This window comes from Drosophila miranda, assembly GCF_003369915.1.
Source record: "Drosophila miranda strain MSH22 chromosome Y unlocalized genomic scaffold, D.miranda_PacBio2.1 Contig_Y1_pilon, whole genome shotgun sequence".
Lineage (NCBI taxonomy): Eukaryota > Metazoa > Arthropoda > Insecta > Diptera > Drosophilidae > Drosophila > Drosophila miranda.
Window position 1 is genome coordinate 8,230,428 of NW_022881603.1, and position 21,552 is coordinate 8,251,979.

The window sequence follows — 21,552 nt, forward strand, 5'->3', positions numbered from 1 at the left end:
GTGACAATGGTTAGGTTAGGTTAAGGCGGTAGCCGGGAGGGGGGGAATAAGAGCCTCCCGCCCCCAAGCTCACTTGGACCTATAAAAGGTCCGTTGTGTTGCCGCATGGGCATGTGCCCCTTCGCGTTGCCCGAACCGTGAGAGCATACTACTGCAGGTTAAGGGCAGTCCCATCCGGTGGCTTGGATGTATTTGGACAAGGTCCCTGGTTTGATTACGGACAGGTCCGAAATGTCCGTGAGGAAAGCGGCCCCGAGAATACGAAGACGACGATTTTCAAGGGCTGGGCAGTGGCAGAAGAAGTGGGGGACCGATTCCTCCTCCTCCTCGTCGCGACAACTCCTGCAGAAGTCGTTATGAGGGATTGACAGTCTAGAGGCGTGAGTGCCGATCTGCCAGTGTCCCGTAATGGCTCTAGTAACTGCAGAGCACTGTGCTCTGCTGAGTTTATACAGCTCTGCTGAGCGCTTCTTCGATCGATATGGCCATATCAATCTTGAGACTTTACAGGAAACGGTTTGCTGCCATCTCCTATTGGCATTTTGCTCGTAGCCAAGGGCATCGCTACTTGCTCCCTCTCCGGTAGGAGAGGAATCGTAGTACCCTGCACGGCTAGCTCGTCGGCGGCGTCATTCCCCTCGATGTCCCTGTGGCCGGGCCACCATATAAGGAAGAGATCTAACTGCTCTGCGATCTCGTGCAGAGACCTGCGGCAGTCATTTACAGTCGCTGAGTTCGACGATATTGAGCCTAGAGCTTTGATAGCTGCTTGGCTGTCCGAGAAGACGCACACTAAGTGCGTATCTAGAAGTAATTTGGAGACGATCGAAATGGCCTCCTTGATGGCTTCAACCTTCGCTTGGAACACACTACAGTGATCCGGGAGCCTGAAGCAATGACTGATGTTCAGCTCGCTGCAGTAGACTCCGCCTCCCACGCGGCCGTCTAGCTTTGAGCCATCAGTGTAGAAGTGGACCGCATTTGCAGGTCCTGGTTCGCCCATCTCCCAGTCCTCCCTAGATGGGATTGATACCTGGAAGGGCGTCGAGAGGTGATCACTGGGGATACAGTAATCTGTCCTCTCTGGTAATTGCGGGAGTCTCATCAGGATTCCCGAGTGCCCAACCGCGGATGCTTTCCACAGTCTGGCTTCTCTCATTCTGAGGGCGGAAAGTGTTGCCACCTTCTTTCCCATGAGATCCACAGGGAGGAGGTCCAGCACAGTATCCAGGGCTTCCCCTGGAGTAGTGCGTAGCCCGCCAGTTATGCATAGCTCTGCCATGCGTTGAACTCTGCTGAGTTTATTGAGGCATGTCCTTCTGTCCAAGGCTGGCCACCATACCACCACTCCATAGAGCATGATTGGTCGTATGATGGCGGTGTAGAGCCACCGAACTATATAGGGGGTCATTCCCCATTTTAGTCCGATGGCTTTCCTGCAAGTATAGAGGGCCACTGTGGTCTTCTTTACTCTATCCTCTATGCTCAATTTCCAATCGAGCTTTCTATCGAGGATTAGGCCAAGATACTTGGCGTTGTTGCTGAAGACTAGCGTTTCCCCACATAGTCTTGGGGGAATCAGTACCGGATCTTTGTACTTCCTAGTGAAAAGCACCAGTTCCGTTTTAGACGGGTTGACGCCTAACCCGCATTTGTCTGCCCATTTCGACATTTTCGTGAGAGTACTTGTCATGCACTCACACAATGTCTGCGGAAATTTTCCGGAGAATGCTATGGCAACATCGTCCGCGTACGCCACCACACGGCAGCCACCCCCCTCTATCTCCCGCAGCAGTGTGTTCACTGCCACGTTCCATAGGAGGGGCGAGAGGACTCCGCCCTGCGGTGTGCCTCTGCTGACAAATCTGGTACACGTTGACGTCCCCAGTGATGCCTCAACCGTCCTGCATTGTAGCATCTGATCGATCAGGCTCACCGTCCTGGAGTCAACGCCCAGATCCGTCAGTGCGCCCGTGATGGCGGTCGGAAGGATGTTGTTAAAGGCGCCTTCTATGTCGAGGAAGGCTACTAGGGTGTACTCCTTAAAATTAAGGGATGCTTCGATGATCGATGTGATCGAGTGTAGGGCCGTTTCGGTGGATCTTCCCTTCCGATAGGCATGCTGGGAGTCTGAGATCAGACTGGACGGAATGCACGCCGTTAGATGCAGCCCCAGGAGCCGCTCCATCGCCTTTAGAAGAAAAGACGATAGACTTATGGGTCTGAAATCTTTTGGGGCAGTGTGCGAGGGCTTGCCTGCCTTGGGTATGAATACGACTTTGGTCTGAAGCCAGGTGTCAGGAATGCACCCGTGGGAGAAGATTCCCTCGTAAATTATTTTGAGCCAGTTAATGGCATTATGTCCCGCGTGAACCAGTTGGGCAGGGAAAATGCCGTCTGGCCCCGCGGACTTGTAGGGTTTAAAGCTTCTGATCGCCCAGGAAATGTTCTCCTGGCTTAGCAGTCTCAAGATGGCATTTGAGGCGACAGAAGGAGGCGCGAGGTAGTTGGGTCTGTTTTCATCGCAGCCAGGGAAGTGGGTATTTAGGAGAAGATTTAGCGACTCCTCGCTGGACGTAGTCCACGACTGGTCGGTGTTCTTCAAGTAGCCCAGGGTGTGTGTTGTCTTCGAGAGAACTCTGCGCAAGCGTGAGGCTTCTGAGTTACTCTCGATTTCGCTGCAGAACTTACGCCAGGAGGCGCGTTTGGCTTTTCTAAGTTCTTTGTTGTAGGTTGACAGACTGGCCTTGTATTCGGCCCAGTTTTGCTCAACGTTTTCAGCCTTAGCTTTATTGAAGAGTCTCCGGGAGGCTTTCCGGAGTTCACCCAGTTTCGGATTCCACCATTCAGGTTTATTCCGGCCTCTGTTCTTGCCAGAGGGGCATGCTTTGTCGAGCGCCTTATTGCAGGCGTCGGTAAAGATCTTAAGAAGACGAGTCGTGGCCTCCGTGGAGAACTCCTCCTCAGATGGGGGCTCAGGGAGAACACGACAGAGGTAATCAGAGTACCGAGTCCAGTTTGTCCGCCTGATGTTCCGGAATCGGACTGGCTTCGGTACTGAGAAGGAGAAGACAGTTTCCACGTACCTGTGGTCCGAGAAGGAGTGCTCTTCCAGGACCCTCCAGGATACAATGTTACGCTGTATCTCATGAGAGGCAAGCGTGAGGTCCAGGACCTCCTTGCGGTTTTTAACTTGTGACAATACAATCTATAGAATTCAAAGCAAATAGGTACTCAAGGATGGGATAAGATATGGTAAGCCTGAACATACTCTGTGCCCCTAGAACCTTAAAGAATATCATGCCGTGAAGGTAATGATCAAAAATATGGTAATTCCCATATACATAGATTTTCAACAATATTTAAACTTGAATGAAATTGATTGTAAGCTCAATTCTCCCGGCAGCGGGATTGTTAAATTACGAGTATATTTGATTGTTTTCTGTTAAAGAGCCAATAAAATCAGTTTCTTAATAGTTCCACGATGTTTTTCTCAAATTGGAAGCTGCCAAACCTCTCAATCCCATTAACATTAGCGCGCCCACAGGCCCCAGGCCCACTTTCGGCTACCGGATATGCCAGCGGAGGTCTCTATAAATCTACCTTTTCGACAGACAGGCCATTTCATTAAAAATGGTAATTTGCAACCGGCCGAGGAGCTCCGAGCAGGGGAATGAGTCAGTGGTGGCAGCGGCTTCGGAGGCAAACGACCATTTTATGGCCCGTCACTCAGAAGGCCAACCACGGGGCGAACGAGCATAAAAACCGAAAATAGAGAACTATGGGGAGAGTAGTGTGGAGTGGCGTGGAGGAAGAGGAGGCGAAAACGCCCTCGCACAGCGGAGGATGATGTGCCTCCGTAAGCTGCCAGAAGAAGCCATCCTCCGAACAAATGGATGAATAGTCACTATGCTTTCTAGTACAGTAGTAGCCAAAAGTTAACGAGAGAATAATCGTACCCACAGTACCGAGGATTGAGCAAAACCACCACAGGCAGACGAATTGAATCCCGTTTGACAGTAAGTGACATTAATATAATATATGTACAGTGACGAACTAAATTTTTGGCACAGTAAGCTTTTTAAACTTTCTGGCCACCGTGTGACCCTTGGAATGAAAATAAATCGTAAAAAGTATATTGAACAAAGAGATTAAAGTATTTATTATACATAAACAAAAAACTTATTTCAAAAACTTAAACATAGAATAGTAAAAATTAAAAAACTAAAAAATAAGGTATATTTCGATGAACAAAATTATTGGCACACCCCAAGAAAAACTTAAAAATAAGATATTGTACGTATGTAAAAAATTTTTAATATTTGGTGTTTAATCCCTTAGCCTTAATGACGGCCGATAAGCGTGCTGGCATCGAGTCTACTAATTTTTTAGTAGTTGCCTCCCCTATATTTTGCCATTCTTCCATTAAGGCTTGTTTTAGGTCGGCTTTTGTCCTTATAGCCCGCTTTCTAATGCGCCTATCCAATTCCTCCCACAAATGTTCAATTGGATTGAGGTCCGGGGACTGTGGTGGGTGTGGCAGAACATGGGCGGTATTGTAAGTAAGCCACATTTTGACTATATGGGCCGAATGCTTGGGGTCGTTGTCTTGCTGAAATGTGAAGGAATTTGGTAAATTTAGATTTTCGACACTTTTTTTTAGGTTATCCTTCAAAATATTCAGATAGATATTTTTGTCCATTATGCCGTCTATAAATACCAATTCACCCACACCAGCAGCAGACATGCAACCCCACACCATGACACTTCCACCACCATGCTTAACAGTTGGAGTTATGTTTTGATTGTCGAACTCGGTATTTGGCTTTCTCCACACTGTTTGGAATCTATCCGATCGGAAAATATTGAATTTACTTTCATCGGAAAATAGCACCTGTTGCCAGAAATCTTTGGGCTTAGTTATAAACTCCTTGGCGTAGTTCAGACGTTTGTATGTATGTATAAAGCCTAGTGTGCCAATAATTTTGTTCAACGAAATATACACTTTTTAAAGTTTTTTATTTAATACTAATGCTTAGTTTTAATTTTTGTAAACAAATTTAATATATATATATACTAAATACTATGATCTGGTTGGCTAAATTTATTTTTACCATATATCGTTATCGAAAGGGTCACACAGTGGCCAGAAAGTTTAAAAAGCTTACTGTGCCAAAAATTTAGTTCGTCACTGTACATACATTAAGTAATATCAAAGACTATACAATACCAAGATGTCGCATGAGGAACAAATGCTTTTTCAATTTTCGTTTGACGCTTCATGGTACGGGCGCGCGGGGCTAGTACTTCAATTCTCTTTTACGCTACCTTCGCCTCCGAAGTGCTACTCGGCTTCGTCAATGCCTCGGTCAGCACGAGCTCGAGCCAACCCAGAAATATGCTTGTAGTTGTGTATATGTGTGTATGTCCTAGGTCGGCACGGCCATAAACCGGTTTCGCCCGCAGCATATACGGCTTTTAGCTTCACACACAAGCGCACTGAAAGCATGTCAGTGCTGCGTGCCGAAACCGTAGGGCAGCGTGGTCGCTGATGTCTTTGGCGCGGCACAGTGGGGACTCAGCCGAAATAATCAAAAAATTGTATGAGTGCTTTAGATAAATTTAATGTAGAGAATTTTCCAATCGAATTTTCAAGATAGTTTTAGTTTAGGAGATATAAGCACTCAAAGTTTAACATTTTTTCAGTGTGCAAATATTTATTGACTAGCTAACTAATTTAGCAAGCTGAGACGGCCAAAGGTCCCACTGTGCCGCTCTAAAGACATCGGCGATCCGCGACCACCGGTAGAGACGAAGCACAGGCGAAAAGGGTCCTTTTGGGTCCTAATGTTAGGACCCGCCATAGAACAGCTTTTTGGTCGCTCATGCGACATCTTGGTATTGTATAGTCTTTGGTAATATATCGAATGAAATCGAACTGATCTTTTTATACCCGATACTCAAAATGAGTATTGGGGTATATTAGATTTGTGGTAAAAGTGGATGTGTGTAACGTCCAAAAGGAATCGTTTCCGACCCCATAAAGTATATATATTCTTGATCAGCATCAATAGCCGAGTCGATTGAGCCATGTCTGTCTGTCCGTCTGTCCGTCCGTCCGTCTGTCCGTCCCCTTCAGCGCCTAGTGCTCAAAGACTATAAGAGCGTGACCAACGATGTTTTGGATCCAGACTTCTGTGATATGTCACTGCTACAAGAATATTTTAAAACTTTGCCCCGCCCACTTCCGCCCCACAAAGGGCGAAAATCCACAATTTCGACGATACGAGAAAGCTAAAAACGCAGAATCGTAGAGGATGACTATATCTTCTAGAGTGCAAAATCTGAACCAGATCGTATAATTATTATAGCCAGAATCAAGAAAACAATTTCATTTTTTCTCGCCCTGTCTCTCTCTAACACACACGTAGCATAGCCGGCTTTGCTTAGAGTAAAACATTAGCGCCTAGATCTCAGAGACTATAAAAGCTAGAGCAACCAAATTAGGTATCCACACTCCTAATATATTGGACCGAGACGAGTTTGTTTCAAAATTTCGCCACACCCCCTTCCGCCCCCGCAAAGGATGAAAATCTGGGGATATTCACAAATCTCAGAGACTATTAAGGCTAGAGTAACCAAATTTGGTATCCGCACTCCTGTTAGATCTCACTATAAAACGTGTATCTCAAAATTTCGCCCCAACCCCTTCCGCCCCCACAAAGGACGAAAATCTGTTGCATCCACAATATTGGGGATACGAGAAAACTAAAAACGCAGAATCATAGATAATGATCATATATATCAGATTGCTGAATCTGGATCAGATCAGATCATTTTTATAGCCAAAAGGAACAAATCAATTTGCACTGGCTACGCAGCGCCCGACGTCACGCTTAGACTGATTTTCTGTCTCTCTCGCACGCACTCCTTGTCGTGTCGTTTAATATTAGCGGCGTCTGCCGGAGGAGAGCCATACTGACTTAGTATCGGGTATAACTGTAGAGTTGCGGTCTCCGCAGCAACTCACAACTTTCCCCCTCGTTTTTAGTAGGTAACAGTTGGGCCTTTTTCAAAACTGACTATCCAATAACAACTTTGAGTTTTGGGCAACAAAAATGTTCAATTTTCACATCCATTTTCATTATTCTGGTATGGTATTTATGGCTTATCAGAGAAGTACAGGCTGACGTAGAAAATGAAGGCAGGAGATTAAGAGAAGAGAGAACAGAAGAACCATCCACTCCACCGAGAGAAAACCGGTTGCGAGCGAATACAGTTCGCCGTGCGGCGAATTGGAATCGACGAAAAGACAAACAAACAGGTCGGGTTGGTTGAACGTCCGATTGGACGCCGAAAGACACCCGAAGTGGTTCTGATTTCGTATTGGCCCACGATTGCAACTTTGTGCAGCCGAATGGTGCCATTGGTTTTCCCGCTTCTGTTGGGCGTTTTTATGTTGTCTGCACAAGCCGTTATTATTGATGAGCTTCATGGGGCGGGGTTGGTGGTGCGGCGTGGTGAAAACACGGACGTTCTCTATGTTACTCCGTGATCAACTGCTCGGTTTCCTAGGCTCTTGTCTCGACGAACCCGGATCACAAATAATAACCCTCAAGGAAAGGAATAATCGTACTGGTGCTTGGCGCTGGATCTAAATGGCCGCACAACTGCTGGCTGTGTGCTGGGCATCGGTTACTTTCGTTGGTGGGTGGGTGATTTCCGCAAAAAGGACGCAAGGCGGTATACTTCTTCTATGCTGCATTTCTTTGCGATCGTTTCCTTTGGTATTGGCATGGGATTTGGTTGAGAAATGAGCGGATATTAAGCGCTGCCGCTGATCCGAGCTGACTCTAGTGGATGCCTGTTCCCTTTTTTGCAGCTCCAAAAAAAGCATACCTTGGATACCGTGGCCGTTAACGCTGCTGATGGAGAACTTAAGAGCTGATCAGTGTAATGAAGCCTATGTATGTTAAGCAGGCGCAAAGTACTGCGACATCAAAAACAAAACAAGTACAGTTGCGTTCACAAAGCTCCGAACCATCTGAGTGACAGACCTGCTGAAATGTTTCCCATTCACGGGACGGCAAAGGCTGCACGTCTTCCCTTCATTATTCATTACGAAAATGACAGCAGAAAAACTGTATCTACACGTCCATTCAGAGTCAGCCATATGGAAAGATATCTTTCCATGAGCTCAAAATGCGCAAAGAAAAAGTCAAAACAAAGGAAAATACTTCTCAGTTACTGTGTGTGTGTGTGATTTCGGGGTGATTTTCGGGGTGGAAAGAAAAAATAGGTGGAGTGAAAAATATGCTATGCATGGATATACATACACACATGTATATAATGTATGATTAAGTATACATATATTTAATATTGAAAGATATACATATATATGTATAAAGAATATATGCAGGCGCAATGTTTTAAAACATGTTCTAGTAAGTTTATTCAATAAATTAATACATTTTTATTCAAATTGTGACACTGATATGCATATTCCTGTATATTTCGTATAAAATACTTCCATGCTCGCCATCTACTTGTCATTTCATCTATTACTCAAAAATGGTTGGCTGTTTTTAGAACTAAGATAACTGGTATGGCGCCATTTAGTCGATATTTTGTATTAGACATACATATATGAATACCCTGGCGGTAATAAATGGGGTGCACAGTGCACAGTGGGTGAATTGACCAATCTACCAGGAAAAAACCCTTACCTCCTACAGCGTCCATTTAAAAAAGTATAAATGGTTTTTGCCGCCCGTGCGGTGCTAAATTTTGAAACGTGGCAGAAGTCTAGATACAAAATTTGGTTTGAGATCGGTTCCGGCCGACCAGATGTGTCAAGAGGGCTTTCCATGAATAGGGTATCCTCGCGTATGATATGTTCCATTTTCCACTTCTTTGTTTTGTCGCTATGTGTGAGTGTGTTTGCATCAGCATTTGAGGTGGTGGAAGTGGTCGTGGCAGGATCTGTCGGAATATGATTGGAAATTCATTCAATTTCCACTTTAGGATTGAATAGGACTGATAGGACTGAATCCCGAAGACGTTTAAAATTGAAATTTAAATTCGATACATAAATGGGGGAAATACCCACCTCTGCATCTGGAGCACACACATATTTATTAAATATTGAATGTTTTCCCTCGCTAAAAGACTACGCCGCTGGCTCCCAAAAAAAAGGAAAAGTTTTCCTTTCCCTCTTCAATGCCCCTTTCATCCTTTGTGCCCAGAGCCATCGGGAGACAGGGAGAAAGCTCTACACATTTGAAGGGAGTTTTGCTATTGACCCAGGACAAATATCTGCATATCTGCGGATATCTGCGGTCAGATACATCAATAGGGCTATACCATTGACAGAGGAGTGTATGTGTGCCTCCTAGCCAAAGAGTATCTTGGAAGATCGATACCAAATTATGAGAACATCCAGTCGAAGAACACTTTCTGTTTTTATACCCGATACTCAAAATGAGTATTGGGGTATATTAGATTTGTGGTAAAAGTGGATGTGTGTAACGTCCAGAAGGAATCGTTTCCGACCCCATAAAGTATATATATTCTTGATCAGCATCAATAGCCGAGTCGATTGAGCCCTGTCTGTCTGTCCGTCCGTCCGTCTGTCCGTCTGTCCGTCCCCTTCAGCGCCTAGTGCTCAAAGACTATAAGAGCGAGAGCAACGATGTTTTGGATCCAGACTTCTGCGATATGTCACTGCTACAAGAATATTTTAAAACTTTGCCCCGCCCACTTCCGCCCCCACAAAGGACGAAAATCTGTGGCATCCACAATTTCAAAAATATGAGAAAACCAAAAACGTAGAATTGTAGAGAATGACCATATCTTTAAGACTGCGGAATCTGAATTGGATCGTATTATTATTATAGCCAGCATCAAGAAAACAATTTCATTTTTTATCGCCCTGTCTCTCTCTAACACACACGTAGCATAGGCGGCTTTGCTTAGAGTAAAACATTAGCGCCTAGATCTCAGAGACTACAAAAGCTAGAGCAACCAAATTTGGTATCCACACTCCTAATATATCGGACCGAGACGAGTTTGTTTCAAAATTTCGCCACACCCCCTTCCGCCCACGCAAGGACGAAAATCTGGGGATATTCAAAAATCTCAGAGACTATTAAGGCTAGAGTAACCAAATTTGGTATCCGCACTCCTGTTAGATCTTACTATAAAACATGTATCTCAAAATTTTCGCCCCACCCCCTTCCGCCCACACAAAAGACGAAAATCTGTTGCATCCACAATATTGCACATTCGAGAAAACTAAAAACGCAGAATCATAGATAATGACCATATCTATCAGATTGCTGAATCTGGATCAGATCAGATCATTTTTATAGCCAATAGGAACAAATCAATTTGCAGTGGCTACGCAGCGCCCGACGTCACGCTCAGACTGATTTTCTGTCTCTCTCGCACGCACTCTTTGTCGTGTCGTTTAATATTAGCGGCGTCTGCCGGAGGAGAGCCACACTGCCTTAGTATCGGGTATAACCGTAGAGTTGCGGTGGCCGCAGCAACTCACAACGTTCCCCCTCGTTTTTTTAGTTTCTATTAAAATTTATTCGGTTCTATTGCATCCTTGGATTAGCGTCCATAGATCTCGATGGTGGAGTTGAGGCCACGGTTCACCTGGCTGCGGAGGTTGATCTGAGCGAAGCGGAAGCCTGGTCCGCCGGACCACAGGGCCGGAGTGGCCCCAGAGGTGTTCTTGAAGTTGTCGTATACGAAGATGGCGGAGATGTTGTAGTAGTTGACGGTGCCCTGCAATCGATGGGGAATCAAATTAGTAATGTGTTCAGCCTTCAGCACTTTAGCACTTCAAGTAGGAGTACGAGTACATACAGCACGTGGGAAGTCGACGTTGACGTTCCAGTAGTTGTTTTTAATGGGACTGCGGACCTCCACTTGGCGGGAGAGCAGATAGTCGTTGCTGTTGCGGCGTCCCCAGCTGGCGCTGGAACCGTACACCACGAAGATCGCGGCGACGAGGATGGTGAGACTGAGACTGGTGAGACTAGGCAGATGTGGTGTCAGCTGTTGGGACGCCCTGTGTTATATACACACAATTGTATCGCCACCGACAACAGGCACCAGCACAGCCACTCAGCTGCCGTGAGCAACACAGTGATTACAGAGAGTTCCCTCTTTAATTAACTTTTTCAACAGGGCCAGCTTATCTTTCCGTAGGGGCAGGGGGCTGTCGGGGAGACCTCTGGCGAGGTCTTGCAAAAAAAGCCAAATAAAAAAAAAATCAAAAGCGAAGAAAGCCCCCGACTAGATAAGATTACTGACTCACGGCAGAAGCAGCGGTTGTTCATAACAGCCGAAAGTTCCGAAAAAAAGTTCTCAGCCGTCCAGGAAAACTACTTTTCAGTCCTTGAGATTGGGACTTATCTGAATGGCATCTTAGTCAGAGATACATTTCGCCAGAAAGATACTATCTGTTCAACAGAACAGAAACCTTATCTTCGAATCATTTAAATCCCGGAACGGCTGTTTCGGAGAGTGGACTGTATTCCATGCATAGAGGAGTATTGGGCGGATGGCTAGAAGCACTAGAGATTAGACTAGATCTATCTTTATGTAATTAAGAATAAGCAATCCCTTCAACGACCAACTGAATATTCATTAAAGTTAATTCGTATCTATCCCCTACCTCATTAAAGTGGGGAAGCTGTTACATTTCTTCCGGCATTAATATTGCTCCAACTGCAGCTTCCAGCTAAGGGAATTTCGCTTTATATTAGTTTAGTCTACATATTTTTTCAAGAAATTGGAGTGACAAATTGTGAATGCAAAGGATCCCAGTGAAGGTCTAAAATGGCTTTGTTTTGAGCACAAATTAAATCCATCCCTTGGAATTACCTGGCGTACCTATGCTACCTGAACGTGTCCGCTGCTTTCGTAAAGCCGAGTTTGCGAAGCTTAATAACCTCATTAGGGATTTTGATTGGTACAAACATTTTTTACAATGATCTTGGCACCTTTTTTGATTCTTGTGTCTCGCTTTCCTGTCCGATTAGATCTGGAAAACCCCCTTGATTTATCAAAGAGTTTCCAGTCTAAAAAACTTAAAATCAGGACTTTATAAAAAATTTCAAGAAGTCGGTTCTACTACTCCTCACCCTCGCTATGTAATAGCTCGGTCTAGCTTTTCAGTTTTTAATGCACATTCTATAAGAACTACCTATCTCGATACAGGATACGTTTTTCTCAGGACCCTAAACAGGACCAAACTCAGGACCCTCGCTATCATTTTGTAATACGTCGGCAAATAATGATCAGGCAATTGCCGATCTTTTTTCCCAATTTTTCCAAACCACCTATTCTGAGGAAAGCTACTCTGGTCATCCGTACCCATACGGTTTACCGAGGTCGAACGGCATTTTCAGTCCCTTGTTAAATGAATCTTCTTTACATCATGATCTTCGACTAGTTAAGCCGGTGTTTTCACCGGGTCCAGACGGGGTTCCAGACGGGGTTCCAGGTTGTGTACTCAGGTACTGCGCCGAGGCCCTGTCCATCGATTCTTCTTGCTTCCCCCCGATCTGGAAGGAATCGTTTATAATTCCTCTCCAAAAAAAAGGTAGCAAGTCTGACGCAAAAAATTATAGAGGTATAGCAAAGTTATCCGCTATTCCCAAAATGTTTGAGAAGGTATTAACTCGCACTTGCAACATTTGTTCCAGGTCTCAAAGAGTCCTCTTCAAAAACTCTCTCTCTTTACCAGTAAAGGTTTCTTCAGGAGTACCACAGGGCAGCCATCTAGGCCACTTACTCTTCACACTCTTTATTATTGACTTGCCTCCGATATTAAAATACTCTCGAGTACTTATGTATGGGGATGATGTTAAACTCTGTGTCCAGTAAAAGGACATCACATTTCATTCTCGCTTGCAATCCGATCTCAATAACTTTCAGTCATGGTGTTGTGCAAACTTGTTACACCTTACTGCCTCGAAATGCAAAGTTATGACATTTCATCGTTCTAGCCCCTTGTTGGCTCCCTATACCCTATTTGGTGGTTCTCTTGAGAGAATTACCCTGGTGGATGATCTGGGTGTTATGTAAGACCCCAAGTTAAAGTTTTCCGAACACATTTCTACCATGGTAAATAAGGCCATGGGCGTGCTTGGGTTTATAAAGAGGTGGTCAAAGGAATTTGACGACCCCTATATAACAAAGACTCTCTATACCTCGCTTGTTCGTCCGATCTTAGAATACGGCTCCTGTGTATGGTGCCCTCAGTACAAAGTACACCAGGACCGTATAGAATCAGTACAGAACAACTTTTTACTCTTGGCTCTGCGGGGCCTTGGGATGGGATGGGATGCGGGTGTAAGACTCTCATCTTACTCTAGTAGACTGCTATTAGTAAACCTCACATCCTTAGTTAACCGTAGAAAAATGCTTGGTGTGATTTTAATGCACAACTTGATCAGGGGTGACATAGACAGCCCTGATCTGTTGAGCCACATAAACTTCACGATTCCTATTAGACTTACTAGAAATTTTATACCGTTGTTGCATCCACTTTGTAGATCGAATTATTCCTTGCATGAACCGTTCAGGGTCTTATGCTCGGATTATAAGTCCCTCTACCATATTATATCCACCACTAATTCTCTTCCTCTTATTAAATCACTTATCCTTACGCACCTTTCTAGTAATTAGTAATTGTAGTGGTATTGTATTTTAAATGCATGCCTAGTTCTCTCAGTAACTTTAATGCTAATTTTCCTCGAAAATTTGTCTAAAAGCTATCTTTCCTGCATGCTCGCGTAACAGCCTTCTGCTGGTTTCAGACGGGCCTCTTGACGGTGCAGTAATTGCATCGCCTCTTGCAAGATGCATTCATTGCATGTCAACATCCAGAAATTTTAATTAAGTACCAGTCTTATTCTTGGCACGGATGTGGTGACGAATCCCTCACAGAATGCACCACAATCAACCCCTGAGCGGGCGTGTCGAAGTACTGGGGAAACCATGGACCCGGCATCCCGGCAAGCTCATCCTTATCGGCCACTGCCTGACACTGAGTTGGTCTCCGGTTTCCGGACTGGTTTGGCTGCATATTTATTGCGAATTACACTTCAACTCTCAAACAAATCTCTCAAAAGTACGTTTGGCCGTCAATGCGTAAGAACGTTCTGGAGTGGTCGAGGAATCGCCTTCCGTGCCAACGAGCCAAAATCCATAAGCACAAAGTTTTGATTCCGGAAAAGATCACCGTCCCCGATTTAAGATTTGATCACATACATCTATACATCGTTGTGATGCCCTTGGTTGACGGATACAGATATTGTCTGACAATGATTGACCTTTTTCCCGCTGGCCGGAGGCAGTGCCGTTGAACGATATGACTGCAGAGACCATATGTGAAGCAATATACCATACCACCCCCCAGTCAAATGGCATGATCGAGCGTTGGCACAGGTCCATGAAAGCTTCCTTGATGTGCCAACCGGATGTACCATGGATCAAGCTGCTTCCAACCGTCATGCTGGGCCTCCGCACGTGCTTCAAGGTGGACATTAAGGCATCAGCAGCAGAGATGCTATATGGGTGTACGTTACGTCTTCCCAACGAATACTTTTCCGAATTGGATGTGCCGTCGGAACCACTCGACTTTGCCAGCCAGTTCAGAAGAAGAATGCTGGTGGTAAAGCCAACTCCAGCTTTGCATCACATCAAGCCCAAACTCTTCCTGCTGAAGGATATTCACTTGATCTCTGACTTCGACGCTAAACAAAGCTTGTGTTAAATCGAAATAATAATTAATAAAATAAAGAATATTAATCATTGCGTACAAGCGTACATTGGCCAACCCGCCAAAAAGGTAACTGGTATGGCGCCATCTAGGCGATATTATTTATTGGACATATATGAATACCCTGGCGGTAATAAATGGAAGCTGGAGACCTGGAGCTCTATCCGTCAGGGGGCGCACAGTGCACAGTGGGTGAATTGACCAATCTACAAGGAAAAAACCCTTACCTCCTAAAGCATCTATTTAAAAATCCATAAAACGGGTTTTGCCGCCCGTGCGGTGCTAAATTTTGATATGTGGCAGAAGTCTGGATACAAAATTTGGTTTGAGATCGGTTCCGGCCGACCAGATGTGTCAAGAGGGATTTCCATGAATAGGGTATCCTCGCATGTGATATGTTCCATTTTCCACTTCTTTGTTTTGTCGATATGTGTGAGTGTGTTTGCATCAGCATTTGAGGTGGTGGAAGTGGTCGTGGCAGGATCTCTGTCGGAATATGATTGGAAATTCATGCAATTCCCACTTTCGTAGTAGTCGATTTTGTGGAAAAGTCTAAAATCTGGGTCGAATCTTGCAAAAAATGGTTCAAACACAATCATAAGCTGCGGAAACCCTGCAATCCGAGAACCTAAAGCAGGAGATAAAAGAAGGGCAGTCGGAAGAGCCCCTAGGAAGTCAAACCAGATACTGATCCACCTCGGTTGGGCCTTTCATTTCCTATTTCATATTTTCCCATCCATTTTAGGGTCTTCTTTTTTCTGGAATCAATCTCTTCACAGAATAGGAAGTCGACAGTCCGAAATAATCTCAGCATAATCGTATTTGTTGACCATTTTTGTTGTTGTCGGGAATTGACAGTGTTTTTGCCCAGTTTCTGAGTTCCTGGGTTTCTCACAGGCTCAACTCTGTGCCGCCAATTTTGCCATGAGCTATTGGTATACAGAAATCGGCAAGAATGGACTCGGCATCATTTCGACTTTTTTCTTTCGCATTTCCCCAGGTTGTTCATTTTTTTTTGACAATCTCCACAGAATGGAAAATGCAAAACAGTCCAAAATAATCTCAGCATACTCGTATTTGTTTTTTTACGTTGTCGGGCATTAACAGTTCATCAGCTTTATGGCAATTAAAACTAGATTTGGATTAAAGTTATAGTAGTTGGATTCCGAATTCCTGGCGTCTTCGTTCTGTCTACTGGGGCTTGGGAACTTTTATGCAAACGAGTACCAAATAAACAACTGCAACAGCACGAGCCAGGACGAATATTTTCAGTGGATGCGTTTTAGCTGCTTGCCAAAAATGCAATAAAATTCATGTCGAGTGCAGGAGTTGTTGCCTTTTGATTTGGCCATCATCAATATTGATTGGCGGGCGCTCTAGTTTGCTGTGCCCCGCCTATACTGTACTAGCGTTGTATGTGCCGTGTTTTACTGCCATTTGTGGTATTTTACAATTTATCCGGAAAAATTTGTTATGCCACAAATCCCCAGCAGCGGCTGTCGAAACGGGAGACGAGGTGCCGAGGTGACATCTCACACACGGGCAGGACTGTCCGGCACATGCAATCAGCCCAATCATAAATACTTCATTACCCTCCCGAGTAGTAGCACATTGGGGGCGGCGACTCCTGCTCCACCGGTTCCACCTGTGTAGCTTGTTGCATATTTGAAAAGCTTTTCGACTTGACCACGTGCACCATGGTCCACGATCCACGGTACACGGTCGTAACGTGCAGACAAAATAATCACAACTCAGATTGGTTTGCCAAATTGGTATTGCTATTTATTAAAAACCAATGCTGCTTGCCACAAAACCAGTACCAGCCCCAGCGACAAGAGAAAATCAGCAATTTCAGCAGCCTTAACGCCGTGTCCAACACCCTTCCTCAGGGCCCAAGCATGAGCATTCGCCCTGTTTGGGTGCTGTTGTCCTCCGGTAAATGTGGCAGAGTGGCAGGGGTAACACTGTGCAACAAAGTCAGAGATCCCACCCCCGAATCGAACTGCTTCCTTTGCTAATTGAAAACCGATTTGGAGCTAACATTGCAATGGCTCTTGGTGAACCAGGACCTGGCCTCGGACCTGCTCCAAGCAGCTGCTGCCGTTGCTCCTGCTGCTAGATTGGGGCGACATTTCCGGACAGTCTGAAGTAATTGCACGGCAAGCTGTTGCCGCTGACAGTGAGTTAGGGGTGTGCTCGGGCAGGTCGGTCTGCTCGGGCAGCTCGGGTGTGTGTGGCAGCTCGGTTACCCCGGGCACTGGTGTGGCGGTCAGCTTAGCCAGCAAGAGGCTTATGTTAGGCATTTCGTTCGGGGGCCACGCGGCGTATGGGGAATGTCTGGTGAATGCGGCTTGAAGCGAAATTTGGCAGTCGCCGTCGCCAGTCGCATTTGCGGGTCCTTACGGCTATATGGAAGGACGAGAAGGATGGACGGATGACCAAATCGAATTCGGATGCACTGCTCCCACGCCGAACCACTACTTCGCTTCTGCACTGCCACTACGTGACTTTTTTGAGGCCAATTCTTTTTTTTAGCGACTTCTCTCTCTTCGATAACTGCACTTGTGTAGGGTGTATGGGGGGTGTGTGCTGTATGAGGTGGGGGATAGCCAGGACAACCTCAGGCTGTATCCGTAGCCGTTGCCGTTGCCGAATCCGTAAACATATCCGGGCTTTGCCGTGGCAGGGCCTGCTCGCTTTGCATATTAACTAAGTGAAACAGTGTATAAATATTTACCGATCCCAGTGTTGGCCGAACAACAGCGGGGGATCGGGGATTCGAGATGCTGGGGATACCCCAGATAGGACGGATGCCCGAAGACGTTTAAAATTGAAATTTAAATTCGATACATAAATGGGGGAAATAGAAAAAAGGGACTGCGCTTCGATCTATCCTTTTGACCGTGCTCCAAAGTCCCCGCCCCCCTCACACAATTTGAAATACAAATTTTACACCATCCCTCGGAATCAAATGAGCCAAGGCCAATAAGTTTCTGCAGTCTCGCCGGCCTTCTTCTTTCATTCGTTTTTTCCGGTAAGCCATGTAGCCCTTTTAACAGTCTGGTCTGTCTGGGCATCACAGGATTTGCGGGAAATAGCCTTCGCGCCTCTCCCCACTCCCCACTCACGTCCTAGCCCACCTCTGTATCTGGAGCACACACATATTCATTAAATATTGAATGTTTTCCCTCGCTGGATGACTACGCCGCTGGCTCCCAAAAAAAAAGGAAAAGTTTTACTTTCCCTCTTCAATGCCACTTTCATCCTTTGTGCCCAGAGCCATAGGGAGACAGGGAGAAAGCTCTATACATTTGAAGGGAGTTTTGCTATTGACCCAGGGCAAATATCTGCATAAGCAGATATCTGCGGTTAGATACATCAATAGGGCTATACCATTGACAGGGGCGTCTTCTTTGGAACAACAATGTCTGCAAGATGATTTCAAAACATCGCAAAATCCACTGCACCTTTGATATGTGTGCCTTCAAGCCAAAGCGTATCTTGGAAGCTCGATACCAAATTATGAGAACATCCAGTCATAGAACACTTTAGGTTTGTTTAAGTTTCTATTCAAATTTATTCGGTTCTATTGCATCCTTGGATTAGCGTCCATAGATCTCCATGGTGGAGTTGAGGCCAACGTTCTCAAAGCTGCGGAGGTTGAGCTGAGCTAAGCGGTAGCCTGGTCCGCCGGCCCACAGGCCGGCACGAAGATGGCGGAGATTTTGTAGTAGTTTTCGGTGTCCTGCAATCGGGGGAATCAAATTAGTATTGTGTTCTGTCTTCAGCACTTCAAGTAGGAGTACGAATTCGAGCACTTACCGCACGTGGGAAGTCGACGTCGATGTTCCAGTAGTTGTTCTTAATGGCACTTCGGACCTCCACCTGGCGGGAGAGCAGAAAGTCGTTGCGGCGTCCCCAGGTGACGCTGGAACCGTGCACCACAAAGATCGCGGCCACGAGGATGGTGAGACTGAGGAGCAACTTCATGGTTACTGTTGAGCGTTCTAGGCAGATGTGGTGTCAGCTGTTGGGGCGCCCTGTCTTATATACACACAATCGGATTGCCCACCGACAACAGGCACCAGTAACACAGCCTTTACAGAGAGTTCCGTCTTCAATTAAGTTTTTCTTCAGGGCCAGCTTATCTTTCCGGTGGGTGGCTGGGGGCGGTCGGGCAGACCTCTGGCGAGGTCTTGCAAAAAAGCAAAATAAAAAGAAATCATAAGCGAAGAAAGCCGCCGACTAGATAAGATATCTGACTCACGGCAGAAGCAGCGGTTGTTCATAACAATCGAAAGTTCCTAAAAAAGGTTCTCAACCTTCCAGGAAAACTACTTTTCGATATGCTATCACCGCAAAAAGCCCTTGAGATTGGGACTTTTCTGAATGGCATGTTAGTCGGAGACATAATTCGCCAGAAAGATACTGTCTGTTCAATAAAATACCTTATCTTCGAATCATTTAAATCCCGGAACGGCTGTTTTCGGAAAGTGGACTGTATTCCATGTGTTGGGCGGATGGCTAGAAGCACTACAGATTAGACTAGAGGCTCTCTTTATGTAATTAAGAATGAACTGGCTATTAAAAATCTAAGCTCGAGATGGAGCACAAAGACAGTGCTTTGTGACTGGATAGGGGAAATAGGAATCCTTTCAACGCCCAACTGAATTGGTAAATATTCATAAAATTTAGTTGGAATCTATCCCCCACCTCATTAAATTTTGGAGCCTCAGTCGTGTTACATTCCTGCAGGCATTAATATTGCTCAAACTGCAGCTTCCAGCTGAAGGAATTTCGCTTTAAATTAGCTAAGGTTGGACCTCCCTTGTGATGAGATCAGAATGCATTGGAATTCATCCCACCCCCATTCGTACCTATGTACTCCTGGTTTCCACTGCAAACACACACAGAAATAAGAAGCTGTGCAAGTATTAACATTGCCCCACCGGCAGCTTCCATTTGTGGGAATTACGCTGTATTTTAATTAAGTAACAGTCTTATCCGTGGCACGGATGTGGTGACGAATCCCTCACAAAATGCACCACAATCAGCCCCCGCGGGGGCGTGTCGAAGTACTGGGGAAACCATGGACCCGGCATCCCGGGCAAGCTCATCCTTATCGGCCACTGCCTGACACTGAGTTGGTCTCCGGTCTCCGGTCTCCGGTCTCCGGAATGGTTTGGCTGCATATTTATTGCGAATTACAAAACCCCCGGTCACTTGCTTTGGAATAAAACCTCATTACTTGCAGCAGCAGCCCCTGCCCTGTCGCACTGATAAGGGTGGACAGGGTGCAGGAGCTGGGTGCCGGGTGCCGGAGCCGGGTGTCTCCGAATCAGACATATTTGTCACTTATACAAGGGATAATTTGCCACGCTTCCCGAGGATTGCAGCAACAAAACAAAAAAAACGTCACAATACCAGGCAATGGCAATGGAAACGGCATCGCGGGGGGAAGAACTGTTTGCCTAGGGGAATGTCGGGGGAGACATCGCCATTATCCGATTGCAGCCAGTCCGACATCATTGCGAGTCTGTGCTGGCATTTTATGCAGAAACCTGTTAATCACATTTTATTAACACATTCGCAGGGCGGATGACGGCTGCAGCACGAGGCGCACTCGGGGGAATCGATTTCCATTTTTGAATTGGCCAAATTAAGGGCTGCTTTTCAGTCCACCCCCTCCGCCCCCAGACATTGAATGTTACATGCACCCGCTTGATAAGCAATTTGTTGTACGAGTAGCAAGGATTGCCAGGCACCCACACACATGCACTCGCCAGCCCAAGATTCGACAATTGCCAAATTTAAAAGCAATAAACGAACAGAGAGCAAATTTCTGGGCTTGTGCCACGTTCTTGCGCCCGTTCCCGCTGCCATTTGCTGCTTTTAACTGCTTGACAGGGGGTCGACACGTGCCGTCGGTATTTGTTGGCTGGTTTCACCCTCTGGGATGTCTGGGATTCCGTCGCTCCATCGCTCCATCCATCGCAGACTGCCACTACCATTCAAAGGGGGGGGCTTCCCTTTCATTTTCGCTTTCAATGCCAATTGGTTGCACGGCATCCATGCCCGCAGGTGGCAGGGGCAGAGCCAGAGGCAGGGGCACGGGCTCAAGCTGCGCTCTGGTAAAATGTCCAGTGCGGTATGTGCACTTTTGACAGTTTCAATTCATTCGCCAGTCAGCCTGTTCCACCCCTTCTTCTGCTCTCCGGCTAACCCTAAACATCCCCTCGCACACACATGGCAGAGACCTGACACGTACCCCTAATAAAACTTTTGTCAAAGCAAGAGAACAAAGTCAAATACTACAAAAAAAAACGAGGGGGAACGTTGTGAGTTGCTGCGGACACCGCAACTCTACGGTTATACCCGATACTAAGTCAGTATAACTCTCCTCCGGCAGACGCCGCTAATATTAAAAGACACGACAAAGAGTGCGTGCGAGAGAGACAGAAAATCAGTCTGAGCGTCACGTCGGGCGCTGCGTAGCCACTGCAAATTGATTTGTTCCTATTGGCTATAAAAATGATCTGATCTGATCCAGATTCAGCAATCTGATAGATATGATCATTATCTATGATTCTGAGTTTTCAGTTTTCTCATATCCCCAATATTGTGGTTGCAACAGATTTTCGTTCTCTGTTGGGGCGGAAGGGGCTGGGGCGAAATTTTGAGATATACGTTTTATAGTGAGATCTAACAGGAGTGCGGATACCAAATTTGGTTACTCTAGCGTTAATTGT

At 45.8% G+C, this 21,552-nt stretch overlaps 1 protein-coding gene across 1 annotated transcript; it reads right to left on the reverse strand.

The window, feature by feature from the left end:
* Positions 1–10,571: 10,571 nt before the first annotated feature.
* On the reverse strand, positions 10,572–11,082 carry LOC117190403 (probable salivary secreted peptide; the record flags this gene model as incomplete). Its single annotated transcript, XM_033395480.1, has 2 exons — positions 10,572–10,794; positions 10,876–11,082. Coding segments are annotated over 2 exons (384 nt in total), but the record flags the coding sequence as incomplete, so codon positions are not given.
* Positions 11,083–21,552: the final 10,470 nt, after the last annotated feature.